Source organism: Seriola dumerili, unplaced genomic scaffold (assembly GCF_002260705.1).
Source record: "Seriola dumerili isolate Sdu_G_001 unplaced genomic scaffold, Sdu_1.0 BDQW01000052.1, whole genome shotgun sequence".
Lineage (NCBI taxonomy): Eukaryota > Metazoa > Chordata > Actinopteri > Carangiformes > Carangidae > Seriola > Seriola dumerili.
Window position 1 is genome coordinate 1,395,578 of NW_019174307.1, and position 19,440 is coordinate 1,415,017.

At 39.8% G+C, this 19,440-nt stretch overlaps 1 protein-coding gene across 4 annotated transcripts in view; it reads right to left on the bottom strand.

The window, feature by feature from the left end:
- The window catches only part of LOC111218103 (glutaminase kidney isoform, mitochondrial-like), a 49,693-nt gene that overhangs the window by 28,418 nt on the left and 1,835 nt on the right, over nt 1-19,440 (bottom strand). For 2 of the 4 annotated variants that reach the window (XR_002664971.1, XM_022740204.1), the window contains exons 2-10: nt 14,234-14,330; nt 13,871-13,992; nt 12,871-13,000; nt 11,803-11,882; nt 10,175-10,338; nt 8,179-8,247; nt 7,386-7,444; nt 1,719-1,751; nt 710-768 (exon numbers count right to left, since the gene is read on the bottom strand). Coding sequence is in view for 3 of the 4 variants with exons in the window: in XM_022740204.1 (XP_022595925.1) it covers nt 710-768; nt 1,719-1,751; nt 7,386-7,444; nt 8,179-8,247; nt 10,175-10,338; nt 11,803-11,882; nt 12,871-13,000; nt 13,871-13,992; nt 14,234-14,330 (813 nt within the window). In the remaining variant the exon portion in view is untranslated. The remainder of the gene's footprint in view (nt 1-709; nt 769-1,718; nt 1,752-7,385; nt 7,445-8,178; nt 8,248-10,174; nt 10,339-11,802; nt 11,883-12,870; nt 13,001-13,870; nt 13,993-14,233; nt 14,331-19,440) is intronic. The other 2 variants (XM_022740205.1, XM_022740206.1) reach the window with 2 other exon arrangements.

The window sequence follows — 19,440 nt, forward strand, 5'->3', positions numbered from 1 at the left end:
TTTCTCTGAGTTTTTACCTGAAACCTGCTATATTTTTATTGGATCACTCAGAAAACAGTCAGCCAATCAGAATAGAGGCTCAGAGCCTCCTCTCTTCTGATTGGCTGACTGACCTGTTGTTACTAGAGCTCCAGAGAGAAGCCTGAGAGAGGAGATGTAAAACTACATTGAGATGGTTTTTGGTTCTTAAAACGATATTATCAACACTTCAAATAAAAGTGTCAAATATGGACCTTTAGAAACAGGATTAGGTGTGATCTCTAGCTCCTGCTGGGCTTCTTGTGTGTGAATGCAACTATATGTAAACTACAGGGCCAGGTAAAAGGTGTGATAGAGGCAGGTAAAGATCAAACATGGCAACATAATGCACATGTTAAACTGCTCTGCTATGGTGTAAACACCATAACAACAGTTAACCCACACATGTTTTCACTTAACATGTAGGTGTGTACAGATTGTGTGCACACAGCTTTGTTGCATCTGTTAGGGTGGAACAACTAACTAAATGATTACTATTAAAATTGTGACATGACAGCATGTAATTCAAGCTGGAGGAACTGACAACACCTGTGAGACTGTGCCTAGGCTTAGTTTCACATTCACAGGTATTGGAGCACATCACCTTGGACCAGTTTTGTGGTCCTCTGGCGATTGAAAGAATGGATGTAGCAACTCTAAAGAACAGATTTAAAAGATTTAAGGAACTCACGTGGCGTTGCTGAAACCCACATACTCGTTTCCTGCCATGTTTTTCAGAAAGTTCATGACCTGGAGGGAAAACAGGGAGGAGAGTTAAGAGTGACGACATGATCGACAGAGCTTCATGATACGAGGTTAAATTCTGTGGATGGTTAGTGGCCTGTGTGGTGTCAAAGTGTCTGGAGAGCATTTCTACATTTACAATAGCTGTGCCCCCATTTCATACTACAAACTGACCATAAACAGCATGAAATATAGTGTCATAGTAAACTGATGCTAATATTATTATAAATGAAATATTCAGTGTGTCCCAGCTCCACACTAATACTCAATGTATATAGTACGCCATATACTAATTGTCTTAGTGGGCCCTTTTGTAAATTTCTATACAAAACAGAACAAAAAAGACACTCTTCCTTTTTCTTTGCACATTGCACCCTGGGAAAAAAATCTACTAATGCTGAATGATATACAAAAAAAATCATATTGCAATAATTTTTTCCGATATTAATATTATGAGTCACGATTACAGTTGGTGTGGTCATTTTTAAATTTCATTTTCACTGGAAAAATATACATAAAAGATGATGATGTGCTTTTTGTTAGAGCCTGTATAAAACAAACATGTCCCTTTACATCTGAAGAGTATGATCTATAGGTCACAGCATCTGCGTATCAGCACAACACTTCATTTTACTGTCTGTTGCGACACATTTTAATTTTATCAAAAAAAACTACAGCTCCTGCGATTTGGATATTGCACTTGGCCAGATTGTGATTTCGATAACTGACTGAGTGACTGTTTTTAAGGACCTTTCTAGAGTGAACAAATTCAAAACCTGCTTATAATTTGTGTGTAATATGGGACTGGAACACAGCTTATGAACTTAGGGAAAAGAAGTATAAAGAGAAAACAAGACTATAGTCAGTTCACAAGCATAATGTATAATATCTATATGGATCACTTTGTCTCTTTCACAAAGAAACAGTTAACTCAGTGTGTGACTTCTTATACTTACATAGTCAAATTTTTCTGCGTTGCCTTCACCTTGCTGAGGACAGAACAAAAGAATACGGGGTTAGCTCCCTTCGTTCACCGAGACATGTTGCAGAGGATAAGCACAGCATCATAAAGGTAACACTAAAATGATAAGACTACTGCTGACAAATTAAAACTACAGAATTAGAAGATGTGACTATTATTACAAATAAAATAAAATCACATGAGCTTTGCCAGAGAATTATACAAGTACAGAATATTAATAAGATTGGCTTGCAAATAGGTGACAAAGAGGCAAGTCTTTTGGAGTTAAAGGGAGATTTAGTAGACATGTGAATTACCAGTTTAGCCAGTTAAAGAAAAACATGTCTCACCAGTACATCTCACTGATTCCAAATATAAATATCATTTTCAGTATTAATTCATATCTGAAAGAGTGAAAACTAGAATACACCAGAACAACTCTCACTGTGTGCATTTCTACATAAAGTATGGCTCCACAGAAATGTGGGTGTATGCAGGCAAGTTTGTATTATGGGTTACCATAATGCGGGTGTGCAGGTGTGTGTGTATGTGTGTATGTGTACTGTAGGTGAACACGAGTCATCTGTGCAAAGAGCCTGTCGGCCAAAAACAGTGGGGAGGGAAGGAGAGGAGGGAGGAATGGTCTTCCTCTGAGAATAAAATTCACAGCTTGTAGCTCAGTGTACATTTATCAAGTCACAAGCTAGATGATGCTGCCTATTACCACAGAGAAAACACAGCAGAAGAGAAAAAATGGACACGCATGCACATTTAAAGTGCTATAACATTTCACATGAATTCAAAATACTGAACTGTTTATGTTTTGGATGGTTTTTAACTTTACATAAAAAAAAAGAAAGAAAAAAGGCTAATGCTTCATGTGTGACTGACGTACATTTCAACTTCTACACTTTACTGTGCAGAAGAAAAAAACATAAGTGACACTGATGGAGGTGTTAAAGAGTCACTAAATGGGGTTTTTACAGAGCTGATTGGAGGAGAGAGAGAAGAGGGAGGATCAGGGGGATGGGGAGAGTGCGAGGAGATAGATATGGAAAAGGAAGAAAAAATTACCAACGTCATTTGACCTGCAGCAGCAGTCATTATTTCCCACAGTTCCTACGTCTGGAAAATATGCAACAACATACAAAAACAGCAACAACATGTAGCCTTCAAGCACCATGTAACAACAGTGTTTTGGGGCAACCAGCCCATAGTTTTCCCCACCGAGGTCAAAGCTAAGAGGGCAACCCGACCAATAGCTTGACATTTGAGCTTCAGTTAAGAAAAACAAAAACAACACATTGAGACACAGGTGACAATGGTGAGCGGATGTGGACACAGACATACACAATATCGTCTCAACAAATGTGAGGTGATCGTCTCTGGTGTTTGGGTGTGATTTATGTGGCTCAGTAAACAGTTTGCTGTGTGATGAAAGAATGACCTGTACATACAATTCTCCACATGCTGCTTTTTGTACAACCCGCATCATAAATCAATAAGAAAAATGTTGGACAACCTGTTTTACTTGACTAATGCAAGTATAGAAGTAGAGCTATTGCGAGGCTGGATATGATATTTGAGAGTATGTATGAGAGCAGAAAGGGGAGATTTCCTGAAGGGGATGACCTTCTGCTTCATCTTAGCCCAGTGTACATCTGCTCGCACCACTAGCGGCCATGTTTAAACAACAGTTCAACATTTTAGTAAAAATCCTTACACACTTTCTCATGTGTGTGCAAACAGTTGGAGTGCAGACATGTTTAGCTAGTTTAACGTAAAGGCTGCAAGCAGGGCCTAACTGTACATAAACAGAAATATTAAAACTGTAATTTGTGGTTATGTGTTGGAACTATTTCTTGGGAAACAACCACAGCAACCAAGTGTTTCTTGCTTCTTTGTCTTGTTGTTATAGTGAGGTTGCCAGGTTTGGTACCATCATGCCTGTACAGACACCAAAACCCACTCACCAACTTTATCTTCCAACCTGTGCTAACAACAATGTAAAAAAGCACAATGTCTACAAAACAAAAAACACTAAAACCTCAAATTGTTATTTTTATATTCCTGGTTAGCTGTTTCCCCCCTGTTTCCAAGCTAGCTAAACACATCCAGACTCCAAACAGCACTATGAACACAATATGACCTTATGCAACTTTTGATCAAAGAGTTGCCTACAAGGTAACATTAACATTCATTTGGAATTGTGTTCCTGGCTCATTTTGGTCTCCATCAACTCCTAATGGAAATATGTGGCTCTTTAGCTGCTGGGTAGGTGGTGGCTGAAAACATGATTGTTGAGAGAATGAACCTGAGATGTTATGTAGAGACAAGGAAGCTGCAGAGTCGAGTGGTAATTCTTTGTCATTTGGTATTGTGTCGCAACCCTTTAACATCCAAGACAGATTTCATCCAGTTGCTGACATAAAAATACTGATGGGTGCAGCTTGGACGCACCAGCATGACATTGGTATCAGTTTTCTTTTCTGAGAGAAAGCAAGTATGTGTATTTCCCAAAATGTTGAACTATTTAAGAAACCAACTTACTCACTGCTGTCTGTGATCACTCTGATTATGTTTCATTTAACACAATTCACTCTATGCTCTATAGAATGCTGCAGGAATGAATCCTCAAACCCATAAATTAGTTAGTATTTTAGCACTTCTGGTTCCCGCATCCTTAAGTCTCTGGGTTTTATTCACGGGTTTTTAATTAGAGGCCTGAAATAAGGTCTGTGGTTAAAACAAGTTCAAGGTGTTTTCATGTTTTATTCTACAATATAAAAATCAGTCAGTAAGTACTCCAGTCCTGATTTCTTGAAGCTTTTACGTCTGTTAAAAAGGTCGGTTGCTAACAAGTGACTAAATGAGACTACAGAGGTTGTCGAGGACGTTAAACGTCATCACGCTGATTATGAAACCCGATCTACTCACCAGTCCACCTTTACAGCCAAGAGGAAAGGCTTTTGTAGAAGAGGTCAGAGCTAAATCAAACTACAAGGTGAAGTTTAGTGGTGGTGACGATGAAATCATGTGACCGTGGTGTAGTTGGTTTATAGCCTAGCATTAGCTTTTTACTTCTGCTGATTGTATTTAGGCTTCAAACATCATGAAGTGGTGTTCATTAGTGAAGATGATCCTGCAAAACCTGTCAGGATCAGAAACTGCTGTTTATTTTCTGCAATAATCCAAAAGCCCATGTAAGAATCTCGTCTTGGCCTACAAAAATACATCATCCCTGCGGCACTCTATATCTTTCTACTGTTTGTCACATGTGAGGTCACTAAATGCTAACTGGCTAACCAGCTGGAAATCCTGGACAGAATATTTTGTGATTTCATACTTTTCAGTGTTGAGCAGCAACAGAGACAAAGATGTCTGAAGGACAGCATCTGATTGTCTTGTACACTTTACTATAACAAAATAAAATAAAAATCACAGAAAGGAGCAACAGTTGGCTTCTTAAAATCACTGGTTAAAGAGCAGATGAAAACATGGCTAAGACAAACCAGATATTTGTGTTGTATTCCAATGTGGGCAGTTTAATACTGGTAAAAAAAAGTTTGGAGTTCTTCCTGTCAGGGTCCCCAGTGCTCTGCAACCAATGTTTTTAATAAAAAACTACTAGAAAGAAAAGAATGTCTTCTCACAGTTAATGGTCCTTCACTCGATTATCCATTAATCTCTCGCCGCACAAGCATAAACGCTGCTGAGCGGCACGATGGAAAGATTTGTAGTGCTTTGTTTAAAAATTAACCATTGTGGAGCCGACTTCAGAAACATGCCAGAGTGAAATGTACTGTGACAACTGTGTTGTCATCTTTGTTGTAAATGCACAATAAAAGCAGTTTACACACACATCTGGGCCCTTGTTGGGAATTAGAGAGTACAACCACTTGCTCCACTTAACTTTTTTATTTATTCTAGCCTTTCCTCAACACATAAATCTCCTAGCAGTCTTTGCTGACTTCTGAGCCAAAAGTCACTTTTGTTTTGTAAGAGTATTGTATTGTAATTGTTTTGATGATCATCATAACATGGGATTTGTGCACTGTAACGACTATTCACTCCGGCATATATATATTTGTTTTAACTGTATAACAACAGCACAATCTTTAATCAATCTTTATAAAGGCGACAATCTGCAGATAAATGCCTGTGTCTGTGTCTGACTGATTTCCCTGTCTACAGAATCTAGATTAAACTAGAATAATATTAGGCGACGTAAACTCAAGTTAAATAGGTTTGTGTTTGCAAGGTGATAATGCACAAGAAGCACAGGTGAAGAAACTCAATTTTAAAAAGGAAATGGGATTTCAACAACACATGGACACTGAAAACGCACAGGTCCCACACCTTGAGACTTGTGACAGAGCTAATCTGTGGCCTATAAGTACAAGAAACCCAAACTCAAAATCACCATCACACAGGCCCCATGCTTCAGCATGCTTCTTAATACATAAAAGGATGACGTTGACACCATCTACAGTTTAATTACCCTCTCTAGTTGTCTTATTCTCAAATCAAATAGAAACTAATATGACACCTCCATTTGATAGCACATCAGTGAGAATGCAACAAGGATGAAGCACATCATTAGTCATTCAATTCAGTTCAAAGTCTAAGTGCTTGGCACAAAAGCTGGGCATAACAGAGGTCACCTCTGGAAGAAGCTGCAGTCAAATACCAGTCCTTGATTTTGACAGTTTTGTAGCAATAAACAGATAATGTGTCAAAAATTGAAAAAAATGAGAAGAAGTTGATTTCAAGATACTAAAAAGTTAACATTTGCAATATAGTCTTGCTGCTGTGAGAAGCAACAGTAAAGGTGTGTACTAAAAACTTTTATTGCGAGTGTGATCATCAACAGCTGCCAATGTGAAAACCAATCAACAAACCTGGGGTTTAAGCCAGGTTTAATCTTTTCTTCTTTTTGAGTGACCCTGAGCTGCTGCTTGTTTCATTTGATGGATGACGGGTGATTTATCTTTGTGACTAATGAAGCCATTTAATTGTCATTCTGTCTTCACACCCAGTTACCTAAGAGAAGTTCAGATCAGTTGATACGAAACTCTGGTGAAAAAAAGACGGGGAGGATGTGTCAGGTGAGATCTCATTTGACTTCCTGTCTATGTTCATGAACAGACCGTCGCAGGTCTGTGTGCACCTGCGTTTGACTCGCTCTCTGCCCAGGTTATTTTCAGCAGGGACAATAGCAATGTGTGTCCTGAGGTGGCTAAGCCCGCTTTAGGATAGATTAGCACAAGTCTTAATGACCGCAACAAGACGTATGGCATTGGACTAAGCTAGTGACCTAGAAATACTTGAAGCTGAGTCAAGAGTCAGAAATATGTGGACACACAATACTTATACTTACTGAAGCAGTAACAACACCAAAGAATAATAACTACAAAGATTTCTGACTGGGTGTTGTGAGTCATCTAGAGTGGGTTTCATTGTGTTCAAATAAAAGTAAGTTAATTAGTCTTATCTGCTACCAGTGTTTGATTTAACCTTCATTTTATCTCCTCGATAAAACTCAGCTCAGTGATACCCACCATACAAGGAATTTTCTACCTAAGGATTCAGTGGAAATGACACACAGACTGGACATTAAAAACACACATGAAGAAAAAAAAGAGAGTGCTTCTGCTTTTACCTTTATCAGTGAAGTACAAACAATAGCGCCAGCATTCACCATGGGGTTGTGGGGCTTATCTGCAAAACAACAAGAGCTGGGTTAACACTCTGCAGAGAGTCAAAGTGTAAATGTTTAAAGACTGAGAGCTCCGTCTATAGACAGATCAAACAATAACAATCACATCCATGTAGAGCACACACTGACGCAGGATACTACAGATAATAATCTCATAATAATATCCGTATCACTGGTATGTTGTGTGAAGTAAATTGATCTTTGTACCTACATCCAGAACTAACTCTTAAAACAGTGGCTATATTACAAATCCTGCTGAGAACAAAAAATAAGTGATTTCTGTTTTTCTGTCCAGGCAGCAGAGTCATGTAAATGTGTCTCTTTGAGTAGCACAGTGTCAAAAAGGATCAACTACTGTGGAGACAAAGATGTTTCTTTTTGTTTGTTTTTTTTTTTGAAAAGGAAAAAAATTTAACATTATAATTAGGATATAGTGAAGTTGTGTATTCCTGTTAGTCAGCTGTTAAGTGACTTCTGATATATTCCCTCTGCTGGAGAGTTAAACCGAGACACAGCAGCTGTCTTCCATTTCCATAACTAACCCTGAGAGGAGTTTACTTCCTCTTTCCATTTGATGTAGAAACTCTGGCCCACACTGGGTTTTCCAACATAGAGAATTACATTAAATTTCATGCTGCCTCCAGCTCTGGACAAACTCTGAATGGACGTCTTTATGGAAATCACCATTTTCTAACAAGCGTTGCACCCGGTGGATTTCTGTCATTTGTAACTGCACCTGCGGCATGCTGATGTAGTGGCGTTGTATTGTAATCAGCACAGTGCACCGGGAAAGGCGCTGCCAAAACTGTCAAAGAGAAAGAAAAGAGCTGCAACTTCAGAGCTTCTGTTTATTCCTACAGCAGGAATGTGTCAGGCAGTGGCGCTCTGATCTTTGCTGGCTGTTCCAACAGGTGAATATTGTTTCTTCAAGCACGTCCAGTTTCTTAAATTCACGTTACATCCCTACTACATTACTTTAAGGCGAATTGATGAGGAGAATCATGAGGGCAGACATTACAGGCAGCTAAAAAGTAATAATTCATGTTACTGACAAGATGTTTAAATTTGCCGGGTCTGAAAGTCGTGTACAACCAGTGACGGAGAGGATCAGAGTCAGAGCAGAGGACAGGACGAGGAGTCAAGGTGAGGGGAATCAGGTGACCAGTCATTAGGAGTGTTTAACGCAAAGCCAACATTTACATTACTGTAACGTCACTTTTTATTCATCTTGTTTTAAACTACAAATCCCCCTGAGACGTGGAATAATTCAAGTTTGTGTATTAATATCAGCTAAAGACAACAACAACAGAAAATCATGTCCCAGTAAAAATCATTTCCAAAACATTGTCCTTTGTTGCAGATTTTGGGACAGTGTTTGTTTTCCATCACTGTATTTTGGAAAAATGACAAAAGTATTGAGCTGGTATGGATTTAATAAATTCTAGAGACACTAACAGTGAATTTTTAATGTGACACAAAGGCAAAGCTGTGTAGTAAGGCTGAAGAAAAGATTATTTTAATTCTTGATTGATCTGTCAATTATTTTTTTAATTCATAATTATAATTTTAAATCATTTAGTTTGGTCTTTACAATGTCATAACATTGTGAAAAATGCACAAGGTGATGTCTGCTAATTTGTTATAGTTTATACTGTCCTTTGGGAAATTCCTCAGCTTTCACTAGACCTCTGTACACATGCACATACACACATGATCAGGATGGTACCACCTCTGCCTCATTTTAAGCCGGGAAAAACCCTGATGAGACGATGAGAGGGGAAGCCTTCCTCCCTCCAAGATCTAAAGGAGGTCAAGTACAGCTCTCACATCACCTACAGCTCCTCACTGGTGTGTGATCGCCTTACACAACATGGGGCCACGGGGCCATCCTGGCCAACGCAAAGACTAAACTCCCACACAGGATGTGATGACAGGATGGCTCCAGTTTAACCACCAATCTGGGGATTGTGGCATTTCCTCTGACAAACAAACTGCAACTTGACCCTGATAATTGTAAGATTTTGTTTCATATCAAAATGTAACATAGGTGAGTATATATAATATAAATATCATCCAATAATTCATGTGATGGGCAGCGACTCACATCTTCAGTTTAACCTAACCACGTTTATTTTCACAATGCTGTTAAAAAAACATTTCCACAAATTCTTCCAGTGTCAGCATCTGACTCATTCAGTTGGCAGCTCAGTCACAGCTCTCTCTCTCTCTCTCTCTCTCTCTCTCTCACTGGTGCTAGATCTAGACCGTCCATGAGCACTGATGAGTCACTATCTGGGTTGGTAATGACAGACTGTCCCTAGCCCTAACCCTCTTAGTGTCCCTGGGTTCATGGGGGAATGTAGCCAACAATAGCAGTTTACATACATGTGGGAAAAATACTAAAAATGTAGTGGGGGCAGGGGGTGGGGGGACTGGAGGAGCAGCATGCAATTTTCCTCTAATAAACTGTCAACATTTTTCAAGGGAGGTGATATAACAGGTCGTCACTGGCAGTTTGCACATGGGTGATGCAATTTTACTCCTCACTTTTATTTAAATACTAACAATTACAGGAAACACTAACTTCCTAAACACTGCCAAAGCCCTCTGTCATCGTCATCGTCATCATCATCATCATCATCATGTCTCCACTGCTATATTTTGTGTATGAGCTGATGAGTTCTTCAGAGGGAAGAAGTCAAGAAGAAAAAAAGAAAACTCTTAAGTCTCACCATCTTCGTTCAGGAAGAGCTTATTAAAGCGCAGGCCACTGGGCTCCTTTCCAATGAAACTGTGCACGTACTCTGTGCCGTGGTCGTGCACAGCGACAGCATACTTCAGAGGCTTGACACAAGACTGCAGACAGAAGGGGACCTTGGTGTCTCCTACTGTGTGTCTGCAAAAGACAAAAAGATAACAAGTTAACTTAGCAGGCAAAGCAACTGCAACGTCAGTGATGATAAACAATGACAGAGAACAGAGTAAAAAAAAACATGGAGGAGATATGAAAAAATAAACACTTGTTAAGAAGATTGTCAATGAAGTTTATGGTTTTCCAGGAATACTCTTCTTTTATCCTGAATGTCACAGCATGAACAGAACTACATGATCTGTTCAGTACTAGTGTTATCTTTATGACTTCCTGTTACACAAACATAACAAAATCTACACACCGTTTACAGCTGCGTATCAGAGAACAGAGTCATTACACTACACTTGTGAAAAGTGTTTCAGTGTGCTAGTTTTGTTTTTACTACGAAACCCAAAACCTGTACATTTTATTTATATATGATATTGAATTGAACACATATACTGGACATTGTAAGCTTCACAAAGAGAGCGTTAATTACACTGAATGTAAATGCCATTTGGGGATTATTTAACCAACACCCAGCAAGAGGCAAAGAGATGCCATTATAACACTAAGTGAGGAACATCAAACAAGACCAGGTCAAAAACCAAGTACATGGCTGGACTGTGTCGTATTTTAATTCAGTCTAGAGTATCAGCTGGTTTCAGCCCTTTCTTTATCTGTTTGCTTCTCTCCTCCTCTCTGTGCTCACATATACAGTATTTTAGTACATCTGAATTCACAATAAAGCTTTTCTCATTTACATGTCTTTCTGTTTCTATTGTCAGATAATTGAACAACTTTGAAATAGAGACTGAAACGCTGCCCATTTAGACCGCATGGTAACTTCCAAGCTGCTGCTCTGCTGCTGCTAAAATCCTGATTTTATAACCACGACATCGTCTGACAAAATCATCACAAAGACTGAGCTGTGATTTCAGCTGTATTTACATGCACATGATCACTCAGAGAGAAAGTTAGAGGCTCATTCACATCAGCTACTGTGCAGTCAGCAGAGAGGTGTGTCGGCGGAGGGAAAGCCCGATCTCATGCTTGTGGAGCAATACTGGCAACTCTTCTAAGAAAAGTTTTGTCAAAAAGTCCCTTGATTTGTCAATAGATGCTTTTTTGAAAATAAGTTGTTAAAGGGGTCTTAAGTCATTAAATCTCGTGACAGAGGTGCCAAGTTGGGGACACAGCTTGGTCGCTTCAAATCATTTTGAAAGAGAACTACCAATGGTGTAACTTCATCACTCAGTCGACAATATTTGCGTTTATAGGGCCGAACCCACCGTTGCAGTCCAGCCAACAAACATTAAAGTGTTAAGCTAATAATTAAAAAAAAAGAAAGAAAAAAAACCATCGCAGTGTTTTAAATATTTGGTCCACCTCATGAGTCTAGATTCAGAATTTATTATTTGTCACATACATAGCTGAATAGTAAAATCTGGTTGCTTCCTAACTGAGCAACAGCGAATAACGATTTTAAACAGACAAACAATGTCTCACCTCTGTCCGTCGACTGTGCACAGGGAGACGGCCCACAGGTCAGGGTTGAATTTGGCAAGCTGAGGAATGTAGTCTGCAACCTGAAAGAGGTGAGGCAGTTGACAGAGAGTCAGCACGGCAGCAGCGGTTCACCTTACATCTCTGACGTCTGCTGAGGCTCATGTTACAGCGGAAAGCTAACGCCAATACACAATAACAAGACTGACAGAGGTCAACTCCTCGTCTGAGGGTCCCACCCTCCGACCTTCATATCACAGGAGCTACTGCAGGACAAAGTGCTCTGTTTACTTCTGTGTCTTTCAGCCGTGCACAGTACAATGATAAAGATATTTCATGGTGTGGATGCAGGTCATTTACACATAAACGGTTTCTAAATCAGCTGGCTGTGGGTGGATGCTGGCTTGGTTTCCTCATTTGCTAACACACCCTCTTCACTGGCGACATCTTGACCTTTCAAAGCTGGGAAAGCACACGTATAAATATTAACATTAACTATGGCCCCATTAAGTGTCCCAGTAAGCCTTGTCTGGTGAATGAACAATAGCAGAGCCCTGGAACTGGCTCACCTCAATGACCTGCAGCCATCATTAATGTTATTAATCCTGTCTGTGCTCGCTCCGATTCCAGAAGTCAAAATGTCTGCTCTGAAAAGGACTACAGACCCTTCTCTCGGCCTCAGGAGGGTGTGAACTACCGTGTCCCGCCTCCAGTGTGCATGGAGTCGCTACATGCTTTTCAGCTGAGAGCAGGAGCCTCACTGTAATTCTCTTTTACTTCATGATTTTGCTGCTCTCTCTCTGAACCGTTTTTTAGCCAGCACCCAAAATGATGTGACTCACCAGACAAAAAGCTGCTTTTGCGAACACTACTATGATACTTTTGGTTTTCAATCAGATCAGAGTGCTGCTGGCTTCCATCCTGGATAAGTAATAAACAACTGATCTACACCTTTGACACCAGCTGAATGCCGACTGAAACCAGACCGATGGTAATGAATCTGCATGGGCTAAATAATAATCATGATGCACTGGGAGAGAAAAGAAAAGTGTCATGGATCTAAGGACACACCTGTCCTCCAGAGAGATTTTTGGCATTCTCATACAGCTCATCAATATGGGAGGTGAAGGACTGGAAGTCTGGGATGACGAACTTCTTGCGGAAGGCCTGAGTGAGCAGGACAATGTTGCTCTGGACACACCTGATGAACAAAAACCACAAATAGCATGCTAAAACATTGTGACTGCATGCAGTTAAAGGAAAAGTTTGTCAACCAAGTCTGCAACCTCGAAATCTGACAAACTTCTGTGAATGTTTATAGAGATGATTGATGAAGAAGCTTCATCATTATTAATCATCTGCCTTTTTATGATAATGATTTCTTTCACACCAACTGACTGTGGGAAACCATGGAGACAGTGTCTGTGACATCATCAAAGGCTCAGATTTTAATTTACTAGAGCCAAGAGATAAGCGTCAGTCACAGAAACAACCCCAAAATAAACTTCTTTAAACCTCAATGTGTTACCCATACAACAATATAATATCAATACTTTTAAAACTGCTAACATTAGAAGTGAAAATAAATACTTACAGCTTAACTTCCTTCAGACTAAAATCTACTATCTGATTTCTAGTTGTATTTTGAAGAAAGGAGGGAAGTTGTGGGTTTCCCACTGACTAAGATCTAGAGATTTATCTGTGTAAGTATCAAGCAGCTTTTACCATCCTCTCAGTTTGACATAAACCAATGTTTTCAATCTTTCTAGCCTGTGAAATAAAATCTTATTTTAGATGTTCATACTTCATACAAAAACAGAATTGCTGCCCAAATGCTGTTTGATGGATATTTTTCTTTTTTGCATGTATGCAATATGCAAATTTCTACATTTAAGTTATGTTGGAATTTGCTCTTTAAAAAATATGGTCATCAAACTGCATCATATATTTCAAGTTGAAGTGAGCACATGTACATGTGATTAAAAAAAATAAAATAAAAATAGTGCCACCATGGTAGGTGTGTATGATGGAGATCAAACACCCAAACAAGACAGGACATGACAAGACTTACCTCTTGAATAGGTGCCTGTCCAATGTTACGCCATCTGATGTTTTCTTTAGAGTCTCTTTGAGGGTTTCCATACATTCCTTCAGCCGGGGGTCTCCAGTGCGAAGCCCTGTGGCCTTAAGTGCCTAAAGTAATAGAATTAAAGAATAACAATAAATGTATATCAATACACATAAGCTTAAGGAACATTTAGGAACAACTCTGAACAGAAACTACTAACAAACAAAAACAAAGAGAAACTTGTTGTCATTTCATGCTTGTGTAGTTCAGTGGTATCTGACCATTGAGATGGGTGTTAATGTACTTGTAGTTAATGCTGTGACATTAGCATAAACCACCAAGCTGGACTGAATCTGAAGGACTTACTGTGAGAAATTTATGAGCAGGAATCTTCTCTTGACCTTCTGCAACTGTGTAGAAGAGCAAATCCTCCAGACTTGGCAGGATGCCTGCGTTTCTTCTTCTAGGTTAGAGAAGACATGTGTAAGACACAGCACTTCCAGTAATGTGAAAGTTCTCAAAGAAGTAACTGCTGCTAAAAATCACTTTGTATATGAGCCATTATTCTTTTTTTGCTTCAGAGATGATTCTGAATTACATTGGATTAGCAGCAAAGTGGAAAAAAATACCATTATTGTTGTTGTAGTGTAAATCAAAGTAACTATGATGTCACAGCAGTGGAGGCATGGTTGATATGCAGCAGGATTGCCCTTTAGCACGAGCCACAATTAAGCCCTTTCCCACCTGTCCAGCCAGTGTAAATACTGAGCTTATCTGTAACTGCTGATACAGTCTTATCACATTAGTGAGGGATGTCAGTGGCTCACACTGGAAATATGCAATCCAAGTGTAAGCATTAGCCACAGAGGTGCGTGTGTTTGGTTGTACAAACTGATCAAAGTCTTCACTGGGCATAAACAGACTATATGACTTTATAGTTCTCTGTTGGCAGTTCTCTCTGATGAGACTCTTATGTTTTATAGTTGAAAATCGGGAGATAATGATGGAGCCGAAGCTGAAGTGGTACAAAGATGGGATAAATTAGCCACTGTTGCTAGTAGCGTAAATCTAATCTTGATCAGAGTTATGCAGTATTGATTAATATAATAGCAGGTTCTACACTAATTTATATCTTCCTCTGTGATACAGCCTGCATCAAATCTTTTCTTTACAATGACATTTTGTACAGTGCTCTGTAATGATTTGCATAATGTCCATGAGGAGAGAGGCATCAGTTCAGGCTTATTTGACTCTCAAGCCAAATACAAAAAGTTTAAACGCAGTTTCAACTAACAGCTGCAATTCAGAGTGTGTCCACATGCAAAATGTCAGAGACATGGAGGCGTAGTGACCTTTTCCTTTAACCCGACGTGCCACCACTCGCTTTGTTCACTGGACACACCCCATCAGTGTGGGCACAATTAACAGAAACTGTTGGCTTCTATTGATGTATTCATACCACTACATGATTCACTTGCTTACACACACTTGCATACACTATGTGATGGGAAAAGCAGCTCTAACAGCTCTTGCACCTACAAAGCCACGGGCTAAGAAGGGTAGGAAATGGGTTGAGCATTAAATAGATGACACCAGTTAATTAAAGAATCCTTTCAATACAGACAATAGCTGACACTAAATACTACCATCAGTGAATGCAGATTGGTGCATGGTGACTGGTCATGTATCTCTAATATTTTGATTAATGTAAACACATACTACGTGGCCACTCACACGTTTTGGCGGTCGTGTCTGGAGCAGCGTTAGACCAGGCCGAAATTCCACAAATTCTCTTGTCTTTACGCTGCTCAGCCCACTGTGGCTCTTGGATTAATAAAGCCAACATCGTGGCCTGTTCACACACTGGGCATGACACAGCAGCACGATCTGCAGTGCAGCAAACTCTGCTTCACACAGAATAAGAGTATCCATATTTTGGTTTTCAAGACAAGTTGGATTTTCACACCCTCGCCATGAAAACGTATTCAACGACCCCCCCCCCCCCCCCCCCCCATGCCTGTCCAATCAAATCAAAGTCCTTCTCTTTTCATAACTAGCAATAATAATGCTATCCATTACAACCTTTAATGTTAAAACTAATTTCCATGAAAAGCCAAACTCATCACCATGTGTAGCCTATCAAACTGAAGCTTCATACTGCACAGATTCAATGCTTCTGATCCAAATCTCAGAGCCGGTTCATGAGATGTACAGCGGCCACATCAGCATTTGAAATTCCAGGATTTCAATCTGCACCTCCTCCCTGCCTTCACTCCCTCTCTTTTGGCACATCTTCTGTTCCCCACAGACTAAACACTCCACATACAACCAAGGTAACCGCGCCTGAACATGAGCACACAAACCAAGATCGACTAAAATGCAGTCTGTCAGGCATGCCTAATTCAAAAGGGACTGTTATCGACCGGACATCTGTCACTGAAACGGCACTTCCATTCAGCAGAGTCAACAAGTGAACCACAGTCACAAGGCAGCCAGCAGACCGGTGTGCAGGTGTGCTTATGCATCGTGACACATTTACGAGTATGTTGAATTAAGAGTGGATTTTTTTTTTTTTTTTTTTTTTTTTAAAGCATCCATCAAACCTGAGACAAATTCTTATCAATCTACCTGTGCAAACACAAGAGTGTCTGCACGTGGGACTGAGAAATTATTGCAATGTTTGTGAAAAGCTCATTAACCACCAACACACTCTCTGTAGCCGTGGAAGTGCGTTTGTGTTTGTAGAGTGTTGCACTTTCTGCTCTAAAACGTGCAAGAGCCACATGGCAGCACTTTGTGCAGCCACTGCAGAAAATATGAAGGCAAATTAGGAGGTAGTTGGGCAATTAAAGGGGCACTTATCAAATATCTCTTTTTAAAACGTACTTAAATTACTACATTGGTAACCATGACAGAAAAAAGTGGCAGCTTTAATAGTTGCTTTTTTTTTTGTTTCTATTCAAATCTCTTTTTTCCTTTTTCTTGTGGACATTCAGCATTGTTGTTAACACTGTTGACAAGCAGGTACAGTGCTATTAAGTATTAGCAGCACTACATGGCTGCGTTTATATTTGTAGTTAAGTCAAGTCTGGGCCAAACACAAAAAACATTGAGCCACTGTTGCCTTTTAGGGAACACATTAAACTCAAGTAACTAATTTTCTGGACAGTTTCAGTGACCTATGCTGCATGCTCAGCGTTACACAAAACCTCATTGAAAATAAGACTTAAAAAAACAAAGTTTGTCCTGACAATAACTCATGCTGCAAGTGAACTTCATCTGTCACAGATACTGACAGAGTTTACTGCACGGGGCAGATGGATGAATTAACACATATCCATATCACATAATCCTGTGGTTGGATTTTCTCAGTTGTTGCCGGCCAACATGAACTCAACTAAATGAACAAATGCACCAGAGTGTGTGTGTAAACTGCACAAACAGCTCAGGTGTGAATGAAGCTTAAAAACACCTTGTTTCTCTGCATTTGTACATTTAGAAATCTCTTCCTCTCCACAGGCAGATGGCTCAGTCCATTTGCTGCTGGCTGACTGCTCATTGGCGTGAGCACAACACTCAGAGTTTCCTGGATACAAAGTAAAGACTGAGCTTTGTTTTAAAAATCTATTTTTGCTCTAGAGTTGCAGTTCTGTGGGCTTCACAGCATGGTATTAACGGCCAGTATTTTATTATTTATACAGTACTCAGTGCATTTATTGTTCAATTCACTTCACATGTCAGTGGTCTAGCTATAGTAACATACTTCATTACCTCATATCCCCTACGTCCTCTGCAGCTCTCGTAGCTGGATTTCAGTAAAATGGTGCTTAGAAATCATGTTTTGAAAAATGTATTAATTATAAAACACCACAGGGGCCTGATTTTATTTTCACTCATCCATAATTCTGTTATAGAGAAAAGATCATTCCCTCCTCATACATGGTTCTTTTTCATTGTGTTTCTTTTCTTTTCTATATGTGTATAAGTACTTCGAGATCTGTGACAAGCACAAATATGTCATATACATTCAATTTAAAATCTGAAACGCATTGTGTGGAAATATGAACGATGATAAATGTCAATAAAAAAAAATTATAAAAAAAACAACAACAACATGTTTTTGGATACACTGGAACATAAACAATAGTATAAACCATAGGTGCTTTGAGGACTAAGACATGCTAAGATTACCATACATTAAAAGGTGTAAATGGCAGATAGCATGAACTCAAGGTCCAAGCAGTACACTGCCAAAAGCAACTTTCTGGCCTGAGAGTGTGGGTATATCCTTGGCAAGGTCACAGCAGTGACTTAACACCAGGCTTAGTTTCAGTGAGCAGTGTGTTAGTGCTTAATACCAATTTGTTTTTCTGTCATGTGTATCACAACAGTCATTTGTCTGTTTTTGATAAATTAACCCCGACCTACCTCCGCCCAGCATAGCTGTAACTGATCCCATAAATTGCTTGGGGTAAATGGCTGCGAGCCAAGGAAGGTCTTACTGTTCAACATGTCTGTGAGGCCTTGATGTAACAGAAATCTAGCACTGTGTTTTCCTGTCAGTTACACCACGTGGTACAGCTCAGTTCACAGCTTGGCGACTAACCCTTACAGTGTCAAAAAAATGACAACAATTGGCTCAATTTCAAAATAAAAAGGAAACAGAGGAGAGATTTCACTACATGTTATTTTAGAGACTGTTTCTCAGTGCACATAATGGGATGTTAAGTCATCAACCACATTTCCTTCTGTGGTTTATCTCGTGAGTCACCATCAGTGAGACACATCATCTCTCATGTATCCATACTTCCTCTGACCCATGAAATATGAATCACAGGACGGACCCCAAGTATTGGGAACAGTTATGTTTCTATGCATGGTGTCATCCTGAGCATCTGAACACGTGAACACATTCACTCTCCACTTCAGGCTCGGATGAAGACACTTGCTTTGTTTATCCCGTTTTCTGTTTTCAACATACCACAGGCTCAGTGCAGAGATGTTTGTCTTGCATTGACCCAGAGGCTTTGTCACATAGTGTCAGCTACAGAACAGGATCAAACAGAAGCAGCATTCCTGCTCATATCCATGATCTACTGCAGGAACCTAACCTGTAGCATGGGGCCTCCCATACCATGAACTTTTAAGAATGCTGTGGCTTTGAAGCCGGGTTCTTAGTGTTTTGTGTTTCCACTGTATTTTTCTACAATGCAGCCATCTCCTGAATACTAAGAATGACCTGGGCTGCTTACTGACAGTATCTGAAACTTGCATTTGAAATCACTTCCTGAGAAGTGTGGAAATTTATTCCCAGGACCCAAACCATGGGGGAGAACACTGTGACAAAAACTACATGATATGTCACTTTTCGGGAAGTTCCTTCAGTGGGAAAGACTTATTAGAGGCTGGAAAGCTACTGACCCAGAGAGGACTTTGCTTATGTGATAGCAGACTCAGCAGTGCGGTATTTACACTGGCAGAGCAGATCCAACCCCTTAGTGATGACACCGCCCCGTCCTTGTGTATCCTCATTTCTAGGTCAGGAAATATCTCATTGATGTTGGCAGCAGTGA